This window comes from Lynx rufus, unplaced genomic scaffold (assembly GCF_022079265.1).
Source record: "Lynx rufus isolate CCGP_SWC_20201006 ecotype Redwood Valley unplaced genomic scaffold, mLynRuf1.p SCAF_15, whole genome shotgun sequence".
Taxonomy (NCBI): Eukaryota; Metazoa; Chordata; class Mammalia; order Carnivora; family Felidae; genus Lynx; species Lynx rufus.
Genome location: NW_025814829.1, coordinates 52,997,382 through 53,024,441, shown reverse-complemented (window position 1 = coordinate 53,024,441; position 27,060 = coordinate 52,997,382). Strand labels below are relative to the sequence as shown.

At 36.3% G+C, this 27,060-nt stretch overlaps 1 protein-coding gene across 2 annotated transcripts in view; it reads left to right on the top strand.

Moving 5' to 3' along the window:
* Positions 1–27,060, top strand: part of DCAF6 (DDB1 and CUL4 associated factor 6) — a 134,436-nt gene that overhangs the window by 13,455 nt on the left and 93,921 nt on the right. For both annotated transcript variants that reach the window (XM_047077057.1, XM_047077056.1), the window contains exons 2-4: positions 2,574–2,635; positions 11,100–11,192; positions 20,803–20,988. In XM_047077057.1, coding sequence (XP_046933013.1) covers positions 2,574–2,635; positions 11,100–11,192; positions 20,803–20,988 — 341 coding nt within the window. The remainder of the gene's footprint in view (positions 1–2,573; positions 2,636–11,099; positions 11,193–20,802; positions 20,989–27,060) is intronic.

The following is a 27,060-nucleotide window of genomic DNA, read 5'->3' as shown; positions in this document are numbered from 1 at the left end:
CAAAATGAGCAATAGCTCTTATAAAAAGAGCAGTAGCTGTATATTTATTGTCATTGAAAGATGTTCACCCAACAGAAGACATATTATAGAACAGAGCGAGTATCATGATCCTATTTGCTTATTCACTGATTTAGCAAATGTATATTAAATGCCTATTTTGTCCTCTGTACTGTTCTAGGCACTTAGGGTACCCGGGTGATCAAGAGTGTTTCTCTTTTTATTGAGCTTATGGTCTGTTAATAAAGAATAGAATGTCAAAGCAGTGATGGAATTGTGAGAGGCAGCATGGGTTGCAAGAAAGACATGAGTAGGAAGGCACAGCAGTAGGTAAATTCATCCGTAACAAGTGTGTAATTGTTGGGAGACAATTCTCCATGCGTCTTGCATTTCTGCACATTTGTGAGCAGAGGCACTGGCTGCTTTGTTCTGGACTATCTTTTCAATAATGTATATACAAGGAACAGCTTTGGAAGTTATAATATCTCTCTCTGGAGCAGAGGGCAGATTTATTTATTGCCCAGTATAATGCAGATAATGTCACTCTTTGGGAAAAAGGTCAGACAAGTTTGCTTGATCTTTTGTAAGATTTGGGTTTCCTCAGTTCAGGGTTCTCCAGCTCTGATTCAAACCCCCAGCATATCCAGTACTTACCTAGGCTGCTCCGCATTGCCCTGTGGGAACTGGGGGACAAGGAGCCTATGTGAACTTGAAGCTTGCATTGATTAAGGAGAAAAATCCTTTGCTTCTGACTTAGGAGTCTTGTGTCTTCTGCCAGATTCATGAGATGGTGGCAGGTACTTGTTAGCTTGCGAGTAGTTTAGACTTCATAGTTCTTGACGACAGGTATGAGTTTATTTTTATTTTAATTGAGGGGGCTCAGCTTTTTAACCTTACGATTCTTATTTTAGGGCATCTGTCAGCTCCTATTTTTTGGTAGTACATTTAATTAGTAAAGGGTAGAGGAGGTTTATGTTAGTTGTTTCGGGAAGCACATTTAATGAGGTATGTGGACAATACAGTCATTTTGATCTCCAAAGTCACATACAGAAATCATTGGGGAGCTATTTAACTGTCAAGTCTCAGTGCATGTTTTTATGTGCAGGTTTCATACGTAAGAGTTCTTGCTCGAAGAACTCACCTTGTCTTCTGTTCTCTCATGTCCTACCACCATTTTCTCTAGGCAGAGATGGCTACAGCTGTGTTTTCAAACCTAGATTTTAAAAATTTTCAAGAAAAATTTTTGGTTCTTCTTCCTTCTCCTCTCTTCTCCTCTCTTCTCCTTCTCCTCCCCCTCGTCCTTGTATTTTAATGAATTTTAATTGTTGTCATGTTGATAATACGATCTTAACTCTTAATTATAACTCAGTAGGATTGCCAAGCCTGCTGTTGGCTGAAGGGCGGAAATTTTTTTTTTTAATGTTATCTATTTAGTACAGTTAGCGTCTTTTTAAAACTGAAAATCAGATTGAAAAGTTAATTATATAAAGTACAACCAATTCATGAAAATACTGAATTTCTGTAGGTTGTCTTATTCCAATGTTTAGAACCATAGAACATTCCCCCCACATAAAAAAAGAAAAAAAGAAAAATTCTTTAACCCACATGTTCATCCTTTACCTAGTCATCTTACCAGTTATAAGCAAGCACAAAGAAAGAAAATAGTTCATTCTCAAGAAGATCTTCATATTTACATCGAATGGCAAGAAAGTGTAGAGAAATCTGTCCCTGGTGACAGTGTACAGAGAGCATAGTCAAATTTAATTTTATTTGAGATCTCATCAGCCTGATTTACTTAGCTAATTATCGTTCTTTGTCATATATTCAGCTTCTTTTCATTACAGCTCCTGAATAAACATGAAGCTTTTTGGTCTTTCTTTGATAAAGATGATTCATTTTTTAAAGGGAAACATTTCTCATTTTCAAAGTGATTTCTATTTTTGCAGTATTATAATTCTGCTATTGATGGACATTTAGACTGATTTTATTTTATTTTTTTGCTGGTACATTTCATTGTAAAATGAACTTTAAAATATTTTAACATTTCTGAAATTGAGATGTGTTTAAAAGTAGGTAGTATCTAACAAAACACTGTTTGCCCACCTATTTAAGGTTCAAAACCCTATCCCCCACCTCTAGTCCTATCCTCTTTCTCTATTTTTCCATTTGACACTTTCATCAGGTGACGTGTTGTTTATTGTCTTTCAATAAGCTCATTAGAGTGCAGAGTTCTTTTTCTTTTTTATTTCACCACTGTACTCCTAGCTCCTAGAACACCACCTGGAATGGAATGAGTACTCAATATATTGGTTGAATATATATGTGAATGATTACTGTGGTCCAGCCACTGTGCTAAGCCCTTTCTATCTTTGAACCGTTTTATCCTTGCAATAACAACATCAGGTAGGCAGGAACTACTTAATGAGGGAATGAGGGCTGAGGTGGTATCACTCAGCTTCTAAGTGGGAGTTGAAGTTAGAGCTGCCTCATGCGGGATCCTGGGCTCTTAACTTCTTTGTTATACTTTCTTCATCAAGAATGACTTATAACTTATTTAGTTTGTTTTTTTTAAACAGGAAGAAGAGAATTTATCCAAAGATTGAAACTTGAAGCAACCCTGAATGTGCATGATGGCTGTGTAAGTAATAATTAATTCTCCACTATGAAGGACCTTAATACCAAGTGCTCAATATTTGATGAAATGCCCCATCCTCTTTGAAGAGATTATGAATAACTGTAATAAAAAATGGGAGAATGAAGTTTGACGTTAAAACATAAAGTTTATTTTGATTTTAGAAAAGTATGTGGGAGATTTTTAAGAGTACAGATGAGTTTTCTAATATTATCAAAAGGCTTCCCTCTCACTCAACGGTACTGCTTTTGTGAAGGTCACTAATGATTACTAGTGGTTACTTCTCAGGAAATTTAGACATTAATTGAACACATGTTCTTTTTTGAAATATTTTTTCTCTTGGTTTCTGCTAACACCACACTCTCTTGGTTCTCTCTGTATCTCATTGACTCACTGCGTCTTCTCTGTCCTCTAGCTGACTCCTCCGCTTCTTGACCTTCAGTTGTTGGATGTACTGGGACTTTGTCCTGGCTCCTCCCACCCTCTTTTCTCTTCACCTTTCTGAGACATGCTATCCGGTCCCACGGCTAAAAAACCATGACTTCCAGCTCTCTATTTCTTCCCCAAACTCCAGATTCACCTATCCAGCTCTCTACTGGTTGCATGTCTAATGGGCATGCCAGATTTAACAGGGCCAAAACAGAATCCTTTTCCTTTTAATTTCTGTTCTGAAAATTTCAGGCAATGCTTTTTCATATACTCATCAGGTGGATTTAGCAATTATCAAGATTGGGACATGTTTGGGGCGCCTGGGTGGCTCAGTCGGTTAAGCGTCCGACTTTGGCTCAGGTCGTTATCTTAACAATTTGTGGGTTCGAACCCCGCATCGGGCTCTGTGCTGACAGCTCAGAGCCTGGAACCTGCTTCAGATTCTGTGTCTCCCTTTCTCTTTGCTCCTCCCATGCTCGCTCGCTCGCTCTATCCCTCAAAAATAAACATTAAAAAAAAATTTTTTTTAAATATTGGGACATATTTTCCATTTCATTTTTCTCAGAATATCATAATACCCTAGATATTATGTCATTTCACTCCTGTGTGTAGCCAAAAAGCAATGGACATTTTCTTATGTAACCAAAATGCTATTATGTAATTTAACAAGATTGACAGTATATTTTTGGTATCATCTGATATACAGTCCATAATTAAATTTCTCTTATTATTTAAAATGTCTTTTTATAGTTGTTTGTTCAAAAGAGGTTCCAGGCAAAGTTTATTCCTTGATTGCCATGCGTCTTCTTTTTTCTAGTTTTTATTTAAATTCCAGTTAGTTAACATACAGTGTAATATTAGTTTCAGGAGTAGCATTTATTAGTGATTCATTACTTACATACAACACCCAGTGCTCATCATAAGTGCCCTGCCTCTCAAATCACTATTAAAGTGGAGCAGGCTTCCCCTTCTTTGTTCCTGCCATTGACTTGTTACAGAGTGTAAGTCAGTTTTCCTATAGACTGTCACACATTCCAGATACTAGTTTGGTTTCTTGTGGTGTCATTTAACTTGTTTTTATATACTTTGTATTTCCAGTGCGCAATTACGGAATTATAATTATGCTATAAATACAGTTCAGGTATATGTATTTATTTTAAAGCTAAAAACCATTTTTGGAGGGAGCGGACCAAAATAATATATGTGCATGGTTCAAATGGATCATAACAAAAAGTAACAGATGTGTCTCACTCTCCCTCATTCCTATCCTTTTTTCCAAAAACAACCTCTTTGAATCATTTTTCATTTCAGATCTTCTGATGATTTCTTTTGTATCTCCATGTAATACTCTTACATTGATCTTTTTTGAATTGGCAACTTCAAACATCATCTACTGAGTTCCTGCCATGATAGAGAATTTAACTCATTTATAGAACTCTCTCACTTTCTAAGATGTAGGCTTCTCAGAATTTTTATATTACTGTTCTTAGTCTCTACACTAAACAACATACATAAACATCCTTTTGTTTTTCTGTCATTTATAGACGGTATCTCTTGAATTTCCATTCTGTAAGGTAGAGACTTTTAATTCTTTCATCCTTCCCTCCACCTTTTTTGTTTAAGATTTTATTTTTAAGTAATCTCTATACCCAGCATGGGGCTTAAACTCAGAACCCCGAGATCAAGAGTTGAATGCTCTATGGACTGAGCCAGCCAGGCACCCCTTCTCTCCACCTTTTTATCTCTGTTTCACACCTCTGTCAGCTTGTATGCTTTTATATTGTCATATTGGTTGTATGTACCCTTTATGCTGTAGTCCTGGTTATCTTGTATTATTTGTCTATGTATTCTTAAAGTCAAAATGCGGTAAACAGTGTTATAAGTCTTACATGTATATGTACTTTTCTGAGTTTCTGTTATATCCTTCAAAATAAGGAGAGGGTAGAAAGAAAATTTATAAAGAAAATTATGTGATGTATCATCTGTTCATAATACTCAACTGCTCAAAACTCTCCAGTCGATTTCCAGCGTACTTCTAGTCAATGCCAAGGCCTTGTTGCTTCCAGGCCCTGTGATTTGGCGCAAGCGGCTCTCTCCAGTTTCATCCTGTACTGTGGTCTCTGTTACGCATATTTGTTCTAGTCACACTCATCTCTTTGCTGTTCCTCGAATACGCCAAGTCTGCCTCTGCCTTGTATGTTTTATGCCTTTTACTCAGAACTCTTACTCCATATAACTGTAAAGCTTACCTCCACATTTCATTTAGCTCTACGTATTACCAGGACTTGATATTTCCTGTCTGTGTTTGATAATAGCCATTCTGGTATGCATGAGCTGATCTCTCACTACTGTTTTGATTTGCATTTCCCTCATGATTAGTGATGTTGAGTAGCCTTTCATATATTTTTTTGGCCATTTGTATATCTTTGGAAAATGTCTATTTAGATTCTTTGCCCTTAAAAATCAGATTATTTGGGTTTTTTGTTGTTATTGTTAACTGATTATATGAGCTCCTTATATATTTTAGATATTAGCCCCTTGTCAAATTATGGTTTGCATATATTTTCTCCAGTTCTCTAGGGTTCCTGTTCATTTTGTTGATTTCTGTTGCTGTGCAGAAGCTTCTGAATTTGATTTAGTCCCACTCGTTGATTTTTGCTTTTGTTGCTTGTGCTTTTGGTGTCATATCTAAAAAAATGACTACCCAGGTCAAGGAGTTTTTCACTGTTTTTCTTCAGGTCTTATGTTTATAAGTCTTATCCATTTCTTTTTCTTTTTTTTTTTTTTTGCTTTTATTTATTTCTTTATTTTTGTCTTATCCATTTCAAGTTAATTTTTTTTATTTTGTATGTGAACATCCAGTTTTCCCAAAACCATTTATTGAAAAGACTGTCCTTTCTCCATTGAATATTCTTGGATCCTTTGTTGTAAATTAATTGACCACATATGTATGGGTTTTTTGGGCTCTATAGTCTGTTGCATTGGTCTGTGTGTCTGTTTTTATGCCAATACCATATTATTTTGATTACTGTAACTTTGTAATATAGTTTAAGTCAGAAGTGTGATGCCTCCAGCTTTGTTTTTCTTTCTCTGTGGTTCCATACAACTTTAGGTTTGTTTTTTCTCTTTGTGTGAAAAATGCCATTGGAATTTTAATAGAGATTGCCCTGAGTCTATAGATGGCTTTGGGTAGTATGGACATTTTGATAAAATTAAGACTTCCAGTACATGAACTCAGCATATCTTTCTATTTATTTGTGTCTTCTTCATTGTCTTTCATCAATATTGTGTAGATCTCAGTGTACAGATCTTTTACCTCTTTGGTTAAATTTATTCCTAAGTATTTTATTGTTTTCGATGCTATTGTAACTTGGCATTAAATAGTTGATTGTTAGTATGTAGATATGTGAGTGGTATTTGTTTGTTGATTCTATATCTTGAAACTACTAAATTCATTTATTAGTGCTAACAGTTTGTTGGTGGAATCTTCAGGGTTTTCTATGTATAAAGATCATTTCATCTGCCAGCAGACACCATTTTACTTCATCATTTTCAATTTGGATGCCTTTTATTCTTTCTCTTGCCTAATTGTTCTGGTCACGACTCCAGTACTATGTTAATTAAAAGTGATGAGAGTAGTTACCCTTCTCTTGTTCCTAATCTCAGAGGAAAAGCTTTCAGCTGTTCACCATTGAGTATGATGTTAACTGTGGGTTTGTCATATACAGCCTTTAAATTGGTGAGATAATATTCCTTCTATATTTAGTTTGTTGAGAATTTTTATTGTGAAAGATGTTGAATTTTGTCAGATGTTTTTTCTATATATATTGAGGTGATCATATGATTTTTATCATTCATTATATTAATGTGGTATATCACATTTATTGATTTGTGTATACTGAGCCATCCTTGTATCTCAGGGCTACATCCCACTTAGTCATGCTGTATGATCCTTTTAATGTGCTGCTAAATTGGATTTGCTAGTATTTCGTTGAGAATATTTATATGTACATTCATCAGGAATATTGGCATGTAGTTTCCTTCTGTTGTAATACCTTATCTGGCTTTGGTGTTAGGGTAATGCTTGCCTCAGAAAATGAATTTGGGCATGTACCCTCCTCTTCAGTTTTTTGGAAGAGTTTGAGAAGGATTGGTGTTTATTCTTTAAATGTTTGGTAAATATTTAAAGCCCCTGAGGCCATTTGATCCTGGGCTTCTCTCTCTCTCTCTCTCTCTCTCTCTCTCTCTCTCTCACTCACTCTCACTCTAATATTTATTGTTGAGAGAGCAAGAATTTCAAGCAGGCTCTCTGTCAGTGCAGAGCCCGGTATGGGGCTCAGACTCTCGAACTGTGAGATAATGACCTGATCCAAAATCAGGAGTTCAACCGAATGAGCCACCTACACGCTCCTTTTTTTTTTTTTTTTTTAAAGGTTTTTGAGTACTAATTCAGTCCCCTTACTTGTTAGTGGCCAATTCAGAATTTTTATTTTTTCATGATTCAGGTTAGGTAGGTTATACTAAAAAGTAAGTTGTCTAGTTTGTTGGTGTGTAAGAGACTGTGTTCTCTTACAGTCCTTTGTATTTCTGTGGTATCATTTGTAATCTCTTTTATAATTTTATTTATTTGGATCTTCTCTCTTTTTTCCTTGCTAGTCTAGTTAAAGGGTTGTCATTTTTTTTCTTTTCAAAAAACCAACTGTTAGTCTTATTGATCTTTTTTATTGTTTCTGTATTCTTTATTTCATTTATTTATGCTCTGATCTTTGTTGTCTCCTTTCTTCTGCTAACTTCGGGTTTAGTTTGTTTTTCTTTTTCTATTTCCTTAATGTGTTAAGTTCTGTTGCTTTTTTGTGATCTTTCTTTTTTCTTACATAGGCATTTATTGCTATAAAATTCCTGCTTAGAACTGTGTTTGCAGCATCCCATGTGTTTTATTTCCATTTTTGCTTATTTCAAGATATTTTTTTTTTGACCCATTAGTTGTCCAAGAGTGTATTATTTAATTTCGATATGTTGGTGAAATTTCCAGTTTTCCTTCTGTTTAATTTCTAGTTTTCACCATTTTGGTCAGAAAGATACTTAGTATGCCTTAACTCTTTTAAAATTTGCTAATATTTGTTTTGTGATTTAGCATGATTTATCCTGGAGAATGTTCTGTGTGCACTTGAGAGGAATGTCTGTTCTGCTGTTTGATGAACTATTCTGTGTATGTCTAAATCTTGATCTAAAGTGTAGTTCAATTCTAATGTTTTCTTATTGATTTTCTGTCTGTATGATTTATCCATTGTTGAAAATGGGTTATTGAAGTCTGCTGTTTTTTCGTCTGTTTCTCCTTTACATCTGGTATAGTAATTTAAAAAAACATTTAGACATTCTAGTAGAAATCTAGTGATACCATGTTGTTGTTTTAATTCTCTGTCCTGTTTTTGCATATTTGTCTGTATTGCACAAACTTTCTAAACTCACTTATTAGTTCCAGTACTTATATTGTCTTTTTAATATTCTGAAGACTTGGTACAGAATTCTCATTACTTAATTATTTTTAAATGTTTGGCAGAATTCACCAGTAAAGCCATCTGGGCCTTGAGTTTTCTTTGTGGAAAACTCTAACTATAATCCCCTAATAAAAATAGATTATATTTTGAGTGAATTTTGTTTAGTATGTGTGTTTCAAGGAGTTTGTCAATTTCATCTATGTTGTTGCATTAATGGCATAAAGTTGACCATAGTGTTCCCTTAATGTTTAGGTATTTGTAGAATATGTAGTTAGTGATGGATATCACCTTTCTCATTTCTCATATTGATAATATGTTACCCTGACCCCCCCCTTTTTTTCTTGATTAGTCTGACATGTTCATTAATTTTATTTGTCTTGTCAGAGAATCAGCTTCTAGTGTTTTCGTGTATGTTTCTTTTTTTTTTTTTTTTTTTCCTGTTTTCTGTGGTTTCATTGATTCCTGCTCTGATACTCATTATTTGTAATCTGATGCTGACTTTGGGTTTTACTTGTTCTTTTTATAATTTTTTTTAATAGAAGTTGAGGTCACTGATAGGGGACCTTTATCTTTTCTAATATAGGTATTTTAGTGTTATAAGTTTACTTCTAAATACAGATTTAGTTGCAACCCATAAGATGAGATATGTTGTGCTTTCATTTTCATTCAGTTCAAAATACCTTCTAATTTATTAGGTAATTTCTATTTTGAGCATCTGTTATTTTGTAGTTTCCAAATATTTCTTTGTGTTAATGGTTTTCATTTAGTTCCATTTTGGTCAGAAAACATACTCTGTATTTAGTTGAAATCTTTTAAAAATATTAAGATTTGTTTTATGGCCCATAAGTATTTTCTGTATTGGTAAATAGATTTTTGTGTACTTAAGAAGAAGGTGTAGGGGCACCTGGGTGGTTCAGTTAGTTGAGTGTCCAACTCTTGATTTCGGTTCAGGTCATGATCTCAGGGTCATGGGACTGAGCCCCATGTCGGGCTGCATGCTGGGTGTGGCACCTGCTTAGAATTCTCTTTCTCTTTCCCTCTGCCCCTCTCCCCTGCTTGCTTTCTCTCTTTCTTTCTGTCTCTCTGTCTCTAAAAAAAAGGGGGATGTGTATTCTGCTGTTTTTTATTTGTTGCAGATGTTATAGTAAATTTGGTCGGTGTTATTCTGTCTTGACTGAAAGTGGAATCTATTTTTTTTTTATTTAGATACAGTTCATATACCATACAATTCACCCACTTTAAGTGTGTAATTCAGGGTTTTTTTTAGTATGTTCATAAAGTTGTACCGTCCACCGCTAATTCCAGTATATTTTCACCACCTGACAAAGAAAGTACATAGCAGTTATCATTCCCTCCCATTCCCCCTCCACCTAGCTGTTGGCAATCACTAATCTACTTTCTGTCTCTACAGATATGCCTGTTTTAGAATTTTGAAATAAATGGAATCATATAATATGTGACCTTTCAGATTGGCTTCCTTCACTCAGCATAATGTCTTCAAAGTGTATCCATGTTGCAGCTTGTGTCGCTGCTTCATGTTGCTGCTGAGTATTTCCTTGTATGCGTATTTTGTTAGGAGCAAATGGATAGTGACATTTTGTTTATCCATTCTTTCATAAATGTTGGGGTTGCTTCGCTATTTGGCTCTTAGGAGTAATGCAGCTCTGGTTTTTGTGTACACGTTTTTGTTTGGTCCATGTTTTCAATTCTCTTGGGTATATCCTTGTAGAATTGCTGGGTCATAGGGTCGCTCTGTTTCAGTTTTTGAGGAACTGCCAATCTGTTTAAATAGCAGCACAATTTTGCATTCCTACCAACAATGTATAAGGATTCCAATTTCTTGACAACATAGCTAACTTTTTTGTGTCATTTTTTTTTTTTTTTAATCATTATAGCCATCCTTCTGGGCGGGAAGTGGTAATTCATTGTGGTTTTAATTTTCATAAAGATTGATACCTGTGTTTCCTTCTAAGTTTTATAGTTTGGGCTCTTACATTTAGGGTTTTTTTTTTAGCATTTTCAGTTAATTTCTGTATGTGGTGTTCCTTTCCTTGCGTATATCCAGTTGTCTCAGCACTATTTGTTGAAAAAATATTCTTTTTCCTTAGAATGGTCTTAGATCCCTTGTCAAAAATTACTTGGCCATAAATGTACAGGTTTATTTCTGGACTCCCAATTCCATTCCATTGATTTAAATTTGTGATCATGACAGTACCACACAGCCTTGATTACTATAGCTCTGAGTAAGTTCTTTTAATTTTTTTTTTTTTAAGGTGGCCTGGTTTTATGTTTCTGGGTACAAAATGAATCAATTAAAATAAATTTAAACAATAAAATTTAAAGACTCAGTCATTTCGTTGTGAATTTACAGAACGTTGTATTTACTAAACAGCTGTATTTTCAATAGGTAAAGTGGTAAATACTGCTTATCATAGATGCAACTTTATTAGTGATAATAAATTTTGAACCGTCAGTTAACTGAAAGATGACATACTTGTTTTTATGTCCAGTTTGCTTAAATTTACATTTTGTTTTCTTTTTAGGTTAATACAATCTGTTGGAATGAGACTGGAGAATATATTTTATCTGGCTCAGATGACACCAAGTTAGTAATTAGTAATCCTTACAGCAGAAAGGTAAAGTGGTTTAAAAAATCTATCATTTCATGAGAAAAATTAAGCTAAAAATTAAGAAACTGTAAATGATTATGGAATGGCCATTTGTAACAAAATATCCTTATTTTGCTACAGTTAGTTATATAATTTGGAAGTTATTATATGAATATCCCTTAGTCTTCTTAGGGAAACATTAGATTTCACTGGGCTTTTGACTCCAGCAAATTTGAATATGCTTCGCTGTATCCACCTGGGTAAAATTGCCAAAAGTAACATTATCTCAATAAACCATTCTTTGGGGGGAAAAGGACAATGTGATTTTTTTTTTTTTCTTTCATGCTCAAAAAATCTACCCTTCAGCCAAGTGGTTTAAGATATTATCAGTTTGAAAAAACAGTATTTAGGTTCCAGTGAAATGCTTCATGATATCTACTACCGTAAACTGGCATATAATATTGAGTTTTAGGATTATTTCTCATTTTTAGTGGCTCTTCTCTCTATATGGAGAAACCATACACCTATTTTTGTATCAGTGAGAACTTGGTAGATTGTCAGACCAAACACTCATTTAAAATGGTAGCAACCTGGGGTGCCTGGGTGGCTTAGTCGGTTAAGCACCTAACTTCGGTTCAGGTCATATCTCACGGCTCTTGAGTTTGAAGCCTGCTTCAGTTTCTCTGCTGACAGCTCAGAGCCTGGAGCCTGCTTCAGATTCTGCGTCTCTCTCTTGCTCTGCCCCTCCCCCACAAATAGTCTGTCTGCCTGTCTGTCTCTTTCTCTCTCTCTCTCAAGAATAAATAAACATTAAAAAAATTTTTTTAAATAAAATAGTAGGAACCTTAAGAATACATTATTCACATATTTCTTGTTTTTCCACATTTGAACAGTTAAGATATTCTAATAAATGTTTGTGGTCCTTCAGTCTGAATGAAGTTCATATTGAAGATATTCTTGATTAAGAGACAGGTCATAATTTTGTTTCAGAAATAGCTTAATTGTCCTGACTTAGCAGAGGGAAACTTGAGATTTTCAAATCCTACTTGTTTTAGGTCTGCAATTACTAGGTCTTTTAAGGTGCCTAGACCCAATTCCAGTGTGGAGCTTGGGGCCTGGCTCAGTGGCATGTTGAAGCATTCTGATCTCCCAAATGTGGAGGCCCTCTGAAAAAGGCCAAAAAGCTGTCTTCTTGGGTTTTTATGGAGGCTTCATTACATAGTCCATGGTCCTGACTGATTGTCTTTGATCACTGACTGAGTCAACCTCCAGCCCCTCACCACTCCCAAGTTGCAGCTCTCTAATCTTACGATTGCCCTTTCTTGCAACCAGTTGCCACTCTCTGGAGGATTCCAAAAGTCACCTCCATTGATAACAAGACACCCATGTCACCTTTATGTCTCTGAAGCATTTTCAAAAACCATTGAGCAAGACCAGATATATCAGAGAAATAGATTTTGGTCATCTGAATGACCAAAGATTTATTTATTTATTTTTTAAATGTTCGTTTGTTTTGAGTGGGGGGCGGGGGGTGGGGGCGGTGGGGAGGGGCAGAGAGACAGAGAATCCGAAGCAGGCTCTGTGCTGTGAGTAGAGGACCCGATGTAGGGCTCGGGCTCCATACCATGAACCATGAGATCATGACCTGAGCTGAAATCAAGAGTCAGATGCTTAACCAACTGAGCCACCCAAGCACCCCCAAAGGTATATTTCTTATAAATCATTATATTGTACTAGGATAACCTTTTTGTTACAATAGAGGAAATTTCCTGGAATGATGTAATGATGTATGTTTGGAATGCTTTTTGACCCATCACTCTCAGAATTTTAATGCTAATAGTATTCATAGTAGTTGTCTAAACACCAATGGAATAATCTTTTTGTTTTTGAAAAGATGCAGAGCTTCACTTTTTTTTAATTGTATTAAAATACACATAACGTAATATTAACTATCTTAATCATTTTTAATGTTTGTGTTCGGTGACATTAAGTATATTTACATTGTTGATGTTGTCAGCACATCAGGCTACAGAACTATTTTCATCTTGCAAAACTGAAACTCTGTACCCATTAAACAAGAACTCCTTTTTCTTCCCTCCTCCCTCCAGTCCTTGGCAACCACCATTCTCCTTTTTGTCTCTATGAATGTGACTACTTCAGATACCTCATATAAGTGTTTATATGATATTTGTCTTTTTATTACTGCATATTTCACTTAGCATGATGTCTTTAACGTTCAAACATGTTCCAGCGTGTGTCAAGATTTTCTTTTTTAAGCCTGAATATTCTATTGTATGTACATACCACATTTTGTTTATCCATTCATCTTTCAGTGGACACTTGTGTTACTTCTACCATTGTGATATTGTGAATAATGGTACTATTATGCACATAGGTGTTCACCTCTCTCTCCAAGTCATTGCTTTCGATTATTTTGTCACCATACTCAATGGAATAATTTTTAGAAGGTCTTGTTTCTTCTTTATTTGCTTATTTTTGGAAAGAGGACATTCACTTTGATGGCATGGTTCCCAATAGAATATGTATATTTAAAAAGTGCTTACTCCTTCTTGTTGCCAGTTTAAGAAATGATTAATCAGATAATACTTTTAAAAAGTTTAAACATAACAAGACTTTATTTTTTTCATGTAGTGGTCTTCATAGATCCAAATTTGCTATCAGATCGAAATAGTAAAAAAATATATAAACATAGATGATTAATTACATAGGAAAATAGACAGTTTTTAATATGTGTTTATTTATCTGTTTAGAGAGTGCGTGAGCAGAGGAGGGGCCAAGGAGGAGGGAGAGAATCCCAAGCAGGCTCCGTATTGTCAGCACAGAGCCCCACATGGGGCTCGATCTTACGAACCATGAGATCCTGGCCTGACCCTAAATCAAGAGTCTGATGCTTAACTGAATGAGCCACCCAGGTGCCCAAAATAACGTTTTTTGATCCTGAGTCAAATATTATCTGTTCTTAGAGTTTGACTTTATTTTTGAGGTCATGGAAAGACCTCGTGGAAAGATGACCTCATTAATCATGGAAAGATTAATGCAAATAGAATTTTGAAATGTTTATTTTTTTACAGAGTAAGAGTTTGGAGGCATACCTTATTGATGGTAACTTCTTAGTTGTATGTGTCATCTGTGTCAAATGTATAAAATGGAGACGTTTCTTTTTCCAATAATTATAGTCTAATTTACTTGAACCCATCCTCCCATTGAAAACAACTAAAATATTCTTGATTAAAGACTTTAAAAATTATTGTAAAGAAAAAAAATTGTCCCGAAAGTAACAAAGAACTGCCTTGATAGTAAGGGATTATCAGTCCAAAATGTAGGGAAAAGTGAATCCAGAGAAGTGAGCATGAGAGCCACTTTCTCCCTGAAGATATTTGTTAGTCCAGGCATATATAAACTTTAATCTTGATGGCCTCGAAGGTCAAGGTAGACAGAAACAAAGCTTAGGACCCAAATCAGATATGGATTCCTATAGCAGACCCTCCAAAGTATGCTGGGACACCCCTCCTGCCACACCTCAAAAACCGAAGGAAGGTAGCCTTGTAACACCTAATATAAAAGAAATCCTGAGTGTACCACGTATGCAAAATTTTTCTTGATTTGGTTTCAGCCAGCTCCCTGGGTGACTCTGTCAGTTAAGTGTCTGACTTCAGCTCAGGTCATGATTTTGCAGTTTGTGAGTTTGAGCCCCGCATCAGTCTCCCTGCTATCAGTGCAGAGCCCACTTCAGATTCTCTGCCACCCTCTCTCTCTGCCCCTCCCCTGCTTGTTCTCTCTCTCTCTCAAAAATAAATAAACATTAAAAAATTTATAATCTTAAAAAAATAAATCTTGATTTAATAAAATCCATCTCAGTTTACGAACAATATGTGACATGTCAATACATGTATTTGTGTATCTGGTGCTTTTGTTTCTGAAGCTGTGCATAAGCCATGCATAAATCATGAATTGTTAGAATGATGTCTGCTGAATGTGACTAAAGCAAAGCCAGAGGCCTATCAGATGAAGAAACCAATACATACACCGTATGTAGTGACTTTTATATATTTAGCTACTTGGTAAGCCATGCTGAAATACCTGACAGAGTTAAAGGCTGTCATACCTATCTTGTTTAAAAGATTTACATTAATTATTTTCTCTGTTATTTTTTTTTTTTACCTTAATCTATCAGATCTTAGTGTCTTACTCTTAGAGAGAGGAATGAAAGATTTTGAAGGCATTTAACAGACAAATTTTGTTCTCCATTGGCTTTGATTGATGGAGGTGCAAAAAACACCCCCCTTTTTTTCTTTGACCCTAATTAGATGTGCATTATATATGTAAGACTTACTGCGTAGTAATTTATGGTTCTCAGTAAATTCTTATTTTGGCCATAACCTTATAACCTAGGTCTTAAATAAAATGAGGTGATTTAAATATTCAAATTGGTTGAGGTAAATAGCTGCTAATATTCATTACAGATTTATGTTACGATTTGGTGTGGTACTCTCTGTTAAGAATTTGGCAGTTAGTGTCACACAGTAAATACTCACTTAAAACCAAACCCAATATAAAGTTGAAATATATTTTCCTAACTTCGTTTTAAAATTTTAAAATGTAGGGAAAATTTGAAAAAATAATACAGTGAGCATCCACAAATAGATTTTTTTTTTAAGCACTTGAGCACAAGTTGGAGGCCTTATGCCTTTCATGAATACTTTGGTATATATCTACTAAGAACAAGAACATTATCCTATTGTTTTATGTATACCAAAGAGATCAAACAAGGTCATACTCTGACTCATTTCAGGTCTCATACCATAAACATGCTATGTCCTTTTCGTGATATATTTTGTCATGTTTTTCCATTTTTATCCTTTTTATTAGCGATTTCGCTATTTTTTTTAAGTTTATTTTTTTGAGAACGAAAGAGGAAGAGAGTGCGTGTGCGCTCACACAAGCAGGAGAGGGGCAGAGAGAGGGAGACACTGAATCCAAAGCAGAGAATGTGAAGCAGGCTCCAGGCTCTGTCAGGGCAGAACCCGACATGGGGCTTGAACTCATCAACCATGAGCCAAAGTCGGACACTTAACCTCCTGAGCCACACAGGCACCCCAATGATGACTTCACTGTTTAAAATGTCCCTAGCCTAGGTATCATGCTGAAGTATTATCTTGTGTTTCTAAGCACAAGAAGCCTGGGATATTTCTTGTGGAGAACATATATTAAATAAGCTTCATGTAGGCATGAATTATAATGTTGTTAGCTATGAGTTCAATGCTAATGAATCAACAGTATACAATAAATAAGGTCTTTAATTTTTTTTTAATGTTTGTTTATTTTACAGACAGAGACAGAGTGTGAGTGGAGGAGGAACAGAGAGAGAGAGAGGGAGACACAGAATCCGAAGCAGGCTCTAGGCTTCGAGCTGTCAGCACAGAGCCTGACGTGGGGTGCAAACCCACAAACCATGAAATCACAACCTGAGCCGAAGTCGGATGCTTAACCAGCTGAGCCACCCAGGTGCCCCAATGAGGTCTTTAAACAGAAACATATAAAACAAGGCTATGTAGGGGCGCCTGGGAGGCTCAGTTTAAGCATCTGATTCTTGACTTCGGCTCAGGTCATGATCATGGTTCAGGGGATCAAGCCCAACACGGGGCTCTGTGCTGATGGCGTGGGATTCTCTCTCTCCCTCTTTCTCTGCCCCTTCCCCTTAACACACCCTCTTTCTCTCAAAATAAATAAATAAACATTAAACAATATTAAAACAAGGCTATGTATTGATTGAGAAAAACGTTGTGGCCAGAGGCTCAAAGGAACCTAACCATGTGTTTCCCTAGGAGCAGTATTTCAGTGCTTATTAATTCAGTATTTGTGCTGACTTTATAAAACATAACTATCAGGAATGATGAGAATCGACTGTATGCTATTATATATATGATACATATATGATTTTCTACATTACGCATGCACATATGTACATATGGTCTGTACTCACCTTTCCTCGTTTTTCATCACATTCTGTCACTGCCATTCCTCCTTCAACCCAAGCTCCATCCGTCTTTTCATTTAGTCCTTGTATTTGCTCAGTCTCCTTTACAACCATTTGTCTGATGTTTTCTTTATGGGTAGATTAAAATTAAACATTTTAGCTAAAAATTCTCCACAAATAACATTGTGTGGTACATGATATTAGTCTGTCCTCTTATTGGTGATAAGTTTGATCTTTCCATTTTGCAGGTATGCTGACCTTTTGTAATTAATAAGATGTTTGTGAAGTGGTATTTTGAAACTGTGTGAATATTCTCTTTCATAACAGTCTTAGAGTGATTTTAGTGTTGATTCTTGCCTTAATCAGTTGTTAAAATGTAGTTACAAAATAGTGATTTTTAATTGTCATTCCTTCTACATTTTTCAATTGACATTTTTCTGTAATAAGAGCATTTCCTTTGTCCCTAGCATTTTTTTGAAAAATCACTTTTAGGATAATAGATTTTTAAAGTTTATTTATTTATTTTGAGAGAGAATAGGGGAGGGCAGAGAGAGAGGGAGAGAATCCCAAGGAGGCCCCCCACTGTCAGCACAGAGCCCAATTCAGGGCTTGAACCCATGAACCGTGAGGTCATGACCTGAGCCAAAACTAAGAGTTGGATACTTAACCGACTGAGCCACCAAAGTGTCCCAAGGGATTACAGACTTTTAAAAATTCAATATATTATAATCTATTACTGATACAGTTTTCTTTTAAGTTTATTCATTTATTTTGATAGAGCATGTAAGCAGGGGAGGGGCAAAGAGGGAGAAAGAGAATCTCAAGCAGGCTCTGCACTGACAGTGCGTGGGGCTCTAACCCACTAACTGTGAGATCATGACCAGAGGCAAAGTTGGACGCTTAACTGAATGAGCCACCCAGGTGGCTGATACACCGATACACTTTTTGATGCTTGAATTGCCTCAGTTTGTTCGGTGGGACATTTAAAGCCAACTTTGTGTCTATGTTTTGACATGCTGTTATATTTTTCAACACATTTTTTAAAGCACACCAGATACTCACATTGCACTAGATTCTCATTGTGCGTACATTGTTGGGATGTACCGTAACTCATTTAATAAGTCTCCTGTATTTTGCTGTTGTGACTAGCTCAGTACATAATTTTGTGCATTTTTTCTTGCATTGTTGGAGGTGTATCTTAAGGTAAATTCCTAGAAATGGACTTGTCTGGTCAAAGTGTAAACACATGTATGGTTTTGAGAGGTAACTGCTCAATTCCTCCCCGTTGGTCTTGTACCATGTGGTTCTCCCACAGAAATGCCGGAGAGCCTGTTCCCCGTAGGCTCGCTTACATAGTGTGTTGTCAAACTTGGGAATTTTTGCCAATCTGAAAAGTGAGAATTAGTTTGTTAGTAGCTTTGGTTTGCATTTTCCTTATGAACAAAGTTGGGTGTTTTCTTACATTCTTTTTTTTTTTAATGTTTATTTATTTTTTAAGACAGAGAGAGACAGAGCATGAACGGGGAGGGGCAGAGAGAGAGGGAGACACAGAATCCAAAACAGGCTCCAGGCTCTGAGCTGTCAGCACAGAGCTCGACGCAGGGCTCGAACTCATGGACTACGAGATCATGACCTGAGCTGAAGTCGGAAGCTTAACCGACTGAGCCCCTCAGGTGCCCCTTTTCTCACGTTCTTTTTTTTTTAACGTTTATTTATTTTTGAGACAGAGAGAGACAGAGCATGAACGGGGAGGGGCAGAGAGAGAGGGAGACACAGAATCGGAAGCAGGCTCCAGGCTCTGAGCTGTCAGCACAGAGCCCGACACGGGGCTCGAACTCACGGACCGTGAGATCATGACCTGAGCCGAAGTCGGACGCTTAACCGACCGAGCCACCCAGGCGCCCCTTTTCTCACGTTCTTAAGGGCTATTTGTATACCATTCAGTGAACTATCTATTTGGATCTTTTGCCCATTCAATTAAAAAAACTCAGGTTTTGGGGCGCCTGGGTGGCTCAGTCGGTTAAGCGGCCGACTTTGGCTCAGGTCATGATCTCACGGTCCGTGAGTTCGAGCCCCGCGTCGGACTCTGTGCTGACAGCTTGGCGCCTGGAGCCTGTTTCAGATTCTGTGTCTCCCTCTCTCTGACTCTCCCCCGTTCATGCTGTCTCTCTCTGTCTCAAAAATAAATAAACGTTAAAAAAAAAAATTAAAAAAAAACACAACAGGTTTTGTTAAGTTTCTTTGTCTCAATTTTTAAGAACTATTAGGAGAGTTGGTCATATATCTGCAGTGTATGTTGCAAATATTTGAATATTTATTTAAAACTTTATTTCTGTGGAGCGCCTGGGTGGCTCACTCGGTTGAGCGTCTGACTTTGGCTCAGGTCATGATTTCACGGTTCGTGGGTTTGAGCCCCGTGTCAGACTCTTTGCTGACAGCTCAGAGCCTGGAGCCTGCTTCCGAGTCTATGTCTCCCTGTCTCTCTGCTCCTCCCCTACTCATGCTCTCTCTCTCTCTCTCTCTCTCTCTCTCTCTCTTAAAAAAAACAAACACATTTCTGTCACAGGAATTTTAGTCTTTATAATTAAGGAATTAGATGTTGGGACTTCTGCTGTAGTTTCATCTGTACCATTTCATTATTTTGATTTCATGATTCATTTAAATTCAGTTTACTTTTATTTCTTTATCCTGAAAGCTTTATCCTTATAGCTTAAAAATTATCTAGTAAACAGTTTCAAAAGTCAGGATGATCCTTTCTCCCCACCCCTGTACCCTCTCTCTAATCCTAAAAGTAACTTGTTGAAAGATTATCTGAAAAATACAGGAAAATATTTTTAGAATAATAAAAATCATCTTCTCTGTCTCTATATATAATGGTCCTTTTTTTTAATTTACTGAGATTTTATGAATGAGCAGCTACACCAAATAGGTGGAAATATGTACATTTAATTTTCACAGTAGTATTCCTGTTGATGATACTTCTTCATATATCAGAGAGAAAAAAAGAAAATATCTGAGATTCTGATTTTTTTAAATTATAATCTTTTGGAATCAAATTATAATTTGAAAAAAATTTTTAATGTTTGTTTATTTTTGAGAGAGAGCGAGCCACAGAGTGTGAGGGGAGGATGGGCAGAGAGAGAGGGAGACACAATCTGAAGCAGACTCCAGGCTTTGAGCTGTCAGCACGGAGCCCTGTTGTCGGGCTCGAACTTGAACCATGAGATCATAACTTGCGCTGAAGTCGGACGTTTAACCGACTGAGCTACCCAGGCGCCCCTCAGATAACCATTTTTTTATTGAGATAAGAATGTTAATGAAAATTTACTCCTGACCAAGATTATATGAAATATGAATGTTACTTTCTTTTTTTTTTTTTTTTTATTTTATTTTTGGGACAGAGAGAGACAGAGCATGAACAGGGGAGGGGCAGAGAGAGAGGGAGACACAGAATCGGAAACAAGCTCCAGGCTCTGAGCCATCAGCCCAGAGCCTGACGCGGGGCTCGAACTCACAGACCGCGAGATCGTGACCTGGCTGAAGTCGGACGCTTAACCGACTGCGCCACCCAGGCGCCCCTGAATGTTACTTTCTAAGAAATAATAAATTACCAAGAACTTCTTTGTCTTTCTGTTTTAGGTTTTGACAACAGTTCGTTCAGGGCACCGAGCGAATATATTTAGTGCAAAGTTCTTACCATGCACAAACGATAAGCAGATTGTTTCCTGCTCTGGGGATGGAGTAATATTCTATACCAATGTTGAGCAAGATGCAGAAACCAACAGACAATGCCAGTTTACGTGCCATTATGGAACTACCTATGAGGTACAGTTTTACTGTGATTATATATATATATGATCATATGTAAGTGTGTGCTTTTGTGTAAGTATGTATGTATGTGTAATTTTGTGTATGTATACATTCTTGCATATGTAGAAACAGAAATTAGTGACAGACTACCTAGATTTCAGTAAAGTACTTGAGAGCATGTATGTTGATAGCCTTGTGAATAAAGAAATAAAATGTAATAGTAATAGGGTTTGTAATTGCAAACAGATGTCAGCCTTTAAAAATTCTTCTCTGTTACTGTGCTACAAACTTGTATACTAGGCTTCAGTGTCTTAAACACTTTATCAGTGTCTTACATAAAGTCATTGATGGCATGCTTACCAAATGTTCCCGGGGCAGAAAGAATGCTAGTACACTAGGCGAAAGAATCAGATTCCTAAAGGACATTAATAAGCTCAAGCCCTCACCTGAATTAAGTGAGGTGAAATGAATTTAAGACTCAAGTATACAGCTTAACTTGTTCAGAAAAATTGCTTATTCTACAGAATGCTCTTTTAAAATCTTTTTGTGTCATTTCTTTGTATCAGAACGTTCATTGGTTTCCCATTATTTGTGTTAACTTGATGTATCTTTTTCTGTGATTTGAATTTCAGTTCTCTGGTAACCTCATGTTTTGGTGTGTACTTAAAGAAGTAGTATATAGCTAGATTTGATTTCCTCATCCATTCTCACAATTTTGGCCTTGAACTGGAGATTTTAGTCAATTCACATTTATTATGAAAAATGATATATTTGGATCTATTAATATATCTTATTAATTGCTTTCTCTTTCTGTTTTTTTTTCCTCTATACATTCCCCACTCGTCTTTTTTCTTCTTTTGAAATTGAGGATTTTGCTTTCTATTTTGTTTCTGCTACTTGCATGGAAAATAGACATTCCCGTTTTAAAAATTAGCAACAAAGTCTAAAATCAATAAATACCTTTGCCCTTCTCTGAATAAAGCCCTTTGGAACATTGTAATCTCTTCATCCCTTGTCTGAGTTCATATGTTTATATTGTTCTGAATTTAGTTACATCTTTTCTCTCATGAATGAAATATTAATCATTGTCTTGTTAGTTAGTATTTGTTTACTAATACCTTTGGCTCTTCCACCACAGATTTTTCCATGTGGGGTCATTGTGTATATAAAATAAATTCTTTATGAGTTTCTTTTTGTGCAGGTTTGTTATTAGAAACAATTTTTGTTTCCAATTATCCTTTTCTTTCCTTCCTTCCTTCCCTTTTCGTCTTTTTCCAGAAAATGAAGACTTTCATACCAATTCTTCACAGGTAGTTTTGTTGGATATAGACTTCTAGTTTGATAGTTATTTTGTTTCAGATGATATTCTACTGTATTCTGACTTCATTGTTGAAGTTGAGAACTCAATCATCAGTCTAATTGTCATTTCTGTTTAGTTAATGTGTCTTTCTGCCTTGACTGCTTTTAATTGTATTTTTCTTTGCTGTTTTTCCCGTCATTAATGTCACCACCATGTTCTTAGATTTAGATTTCCTATTTATTTGTCATAGTTGGAATTTACTGATGTTTTGGTCTGAGAAACTGGCATCTAGAAAAATGTGGGAAATTTGCAGTCAATAGGTCTTTAGTTATTCTTTACCAAATGGAGAGTTTTTTTCTTCTGGAATTCTGATTAGATGTATGTTGACCTTATTCCATCTACCATTAAACTTTTTTTTTTTTAATTGAAGTACAAAACACATAGGAAAAGTATATAAATCCTAAGTATATAGCTTGGTAAATTATCATAAAGTAAATCTATGCATGTAGCAACTATCTAAGTTAAGAAATATGAAAGCATTAAGTATCCCCAAAGCCCCCTCATTCCGATATTTAATAATTTGTGAAATTCATCTATGTTGGATACAACTATAATTTGTTCATTGCTGTGTAGTATTCCATTGTGTGAATGTACCATGATTGATGGATTGTTATGTTGATGAAAATTTTAAATTTGATTTCCAGTTTGGAGAACATTCCTTCACATGATTTTAAGTACATAAATGCATATATACTTCATTGGGTATGTACTTAGAAGTAGACTTGCTTGGCCATAGGATATTTATTTATTTTAAATGTTTATTTATTTTGGGGAGAGAGTGCAAGTGGGGAAGGGGCAGAGAGCAAGGGGGACAGAAGATCCAAAGCAGGCTCTGTACTGACAGCAGAGAGCCCAATGTGGGGCTGAAACTCACAAACTGTGAGATTATGACCTGAGCCAAAGTCAGATGCACAATCAACTGAGCCAGCCAGATGGCCACATATTTGTTTGTTTTAGAGATATTACCAAATAATTTTGCAAAATAATCGTAACAACTTATATTCCTGCCAATAGCATGCAAGAGTTTCTATTGTTGCTCATCTTTGCCAACATTTGGTATTATTAATTTCTCATTTTGGGAGTTTGTGTAGTGTCATTTTATGTTTCAAATGCCTTTCCCTGTTGATACTGCTGGAGTTGATCATCTCTTCATGTGTCAAGTGCCTGTTCAAAATTCCAGTCGTTCTATTGGATTTTTCATCTTATTTCATTATTTTTTGATTTATAGGAGTTTCTTAATGTCTTCTGCATATAGACCTGCCTTTTCCTACTCTGTGGTTGTATTTTCACTTTCCTAATGGTGTCTTTGTTTTGTTTTGTTTAATTGATTTATTCATCACTTATGTATAACGCCCAGTGCTCATCCCAACAAGTGCCCTCCTTAATGCCCATCACCCATTGTGCCCACTCCCCCCACCTCTCCCTAATGGTGTCTTTGGATGAAGACATGTTTTTAATATTGTCTAATATATTAGTCTTTTCCTTTATTATTAGTTAGTGCTTTCTGCATCCTGGTCAGAATATTTTTTCCTGTCTCGAGGTTATGGAGATATTCTTCCATTTTCCTTTTTAAAAGTTTATTGTTTTGGGGCACCTGGGTGGCTCAGTCGATTAAGCGCCGACTTTGGCTCAGGTCATGATCTCACAGTCCATGAGTTCAAGCCCCTCATCGGGCTCTGTGCTGACAGCTCAGAGCCTGGAACCTGCTTTGGATTTGGTGTTTCCCTTTCTGTCTCCGCCTCTCCCCTGCTTATGCTCTGTCTCTCAAAAGTAAACATTAAAAAAAAATTTTTTTTAAAGTTTATTGTTTTGTCTTTGCATTTAGATCTTATAATTCACCTGGATTTGATTTTTGTGGTAGCATGAAGTGGGAGTAAACTTTTTTTTCTCCATATGGATTTTTATATTAACGTAACTTATTTTCTTGGAAAATTAAATCAGAATCCCAAACAGCATACAAAGGGGCATTCCCTTTAAGGACATTTGAATAATATATATATATATCCATTTGCCAAGGGTGTTTTTGTTGAATGCATATACAATGTAGTTGGAATCAATTTTTTTTTAAATTTTTTTTTTTTCAACGTTTATTTTTGCGACAGAGAGAGACAGAGCATGAACGGGGGAGGGGCAGAGAGAGAGGGAGACACAGAATCGGAAACAGGCTCCAGGCTCTGAGCCATCAGCCCAGAGCCCGACGCGGGGCTCGAACTCATGGACCGCGAGATCGTGACCTGGCTGAAGTCGGACGCCTAACCGACTGCGCCACCCAGGCGCCCCATCAATTTTTTTTTAAACCAAACTCTATCCATTGAACAATTCTGCTATTCCCTTTTCCCCCAGCCCCTGACAACCTCCGTTTTACTTTCTGTTTCTGAGTTTTAGATACCTTGTGTAAGCAGAATCATGCAGTATTTTGTCTTTTTGTGACTGGCATAGTGTTCGCAAGGTTCATCCATATCAGTCTATGGCAGGATTTCCTTCTTTTTTAAGGCTTATTCCTCTCTGATTGTATGTGTGTAGCATACAGTCCATTTCCTCATTTACTCATCAGTGGACATTTGGGCTGCTTCCACCCCTTGGTTATTGTGAATAATGCTGCAATGAACCTAGGGGTGCAAATATATCTTTGGGATTCTGTTTTCAATTTTTTGGATGTGTATACCCAGAGGTGGGATTGCTGGGTCATGTGATAAATCTACTTTTAATTTTTTAAGGAACCTCCATACTGTTTTCCATAGAAGGTGTTCCATTTTACAGTCCCAACAACAGTGCGTAAGGGTCCCAGTTTTTCCACATCCTTGTTTTCTATTTTCTGGGGTTTTTTTTCCAGGAGTGACCATTTTATTTTGTTTTTATTTTTTTTAATGTTTATTCTTGAGAGAGACAGTAAGATAGAGCATGAGCAGGGGAGGGGCAGACAGAGAGGGGGACACAGAATCTGAAGCAGGCTCCAGGCTCTGAACTGTCAGCACAGAGTCCAACGCGGGGCTCAAACTCATGAACCCTGAGATCATGACCTGAGCTGAAGTCTGAGGCTCAACCTGTTGAGGGGATGACCATTTTAATGGTTGTGAGGAGATACCTCACTGTGGTTTTGATTTACATTTCCTTAATAATTGGTGATGTTGAGTATCCCTTTTTGTGTTTGTTGGCCATTTGTATATCTTCTTTGGAGAAATGTCTATTGAAGTCCTTTGCCTGTTAAAAAAAATTTTTTTAATGCTTATTTTTGAGAAAGACAGAGTCAGCGGGGAGGGGCAGAGAGAGAGGGAGACACAGAATCCGAAGCATGAATAATCCTTTTAACGTGTGTTTTTTGTTTTGTTTTGTTTTGTTTTGTTTTTTTTGTATTCTGTGAAGAGTTTTATATAAGTATTCATCAGGGATATAGTCTATAGTTTTATTTTCTTTTAGTATCTTTGTCTGGTTTGGGTATCAGAATAAAGCTATCCACATAGAATGAATTTGGAAGTGTTCCTGTTTCTTCAGTTGTTTTTTTTTTTTTTTTTGAAGTTTTTGAAAAGGATTGGTGTTAATTCTTTTTCTTTCTTTCTTTCTTTCTTTCTTTCTTTCTTTCTTTCCTTCCTTCCTTCCTTCCTTCCTTCCTTCCTTCCTCCCTCCCTCCCTCCCTCCCTCCCTCCCTCCCTTTTCTTTCTTTTTTTCTTTCTTTCTTTCTTTCTTTCTTTCTTTCTTTCTTTCTTTCTTATGTTTATTTTTGAGAGAGAGAAACAGAGCATGAGCAGGGGAGGGGCAGAGAGAGAGAGGGAGACACAGAATCCAAAACAGGCTCCAGGCTCTGACCTATCAGCACAGAGCCTGACCCAGAACTCAAACTTGGGAACGGCAAGATCATGTCCTAGGCCGAAGTCAGACACTCAACCACTGAGCCACGCAGGCACCCCCTGGTGTTAATTCCTTAAATGTAGGTAAAGTTCCTCAGTGAAGCCATCTGGTTCTGGGTTTTTCTTTGTTGGCATGTTTTTGATTACTGATCTATCTCCTTACTATTTACAGGTTTGTTCAAATTGTTTATTTCTTCATGATTTAGTTTTGATAGGTTGTATGTTGCTAGAAATGCATCCGTTTCTTCCGGGTTGTTCCATGTGTTGTTGTATAATTATTCATACAAGTCTCTTAAGTTGCTTTTTATTTCTGGGACATAGTTAGTAATGTCTCTTCTTTCATTTCTGATTTCTGTTGAGTCTTTTCTCTTTTTTTCTCAGTCTAGGGAAGAGTTGTCAATATTGAAGATCTTTTTAAAAAACCAACTTTCAGGGATGCCTGGGTGGCTCAGTCATTTAAGCGTCCAGCTGTTGATTTCGGCTCAGGTCATGATCTCAGGATTCATGAGATTCAGGAGCCTGTTTGGTATTTTTTTCTCTGCCCCTCCCCCTCTTGTGTTTTCTTTCTCTCTCTCACTTTCAAAATAAATAAATATTTCAAAATAAATAAATATTTCTCATATTTCAAAATGAAAAAACCAACTTAGTTTCATTGATATTTTCTATCTTTCATTTCCTTTATTTCTGCTATAGTCTTTATTATTTCCTTCCTCTTCTAACTTTGGGTTTAATTTGTTGTTGTTTTGTTAGTTCTTCGAAGTGTAAATTGTTGGTTGAGATCTTCCTTATTTTTTAATGTAGGTATTTACTGCTATAAACTTCCCACTTGGTAGTGTACTATTTACTTAAAGTACAGATAGGGAAGTACTTTCTATTACCATT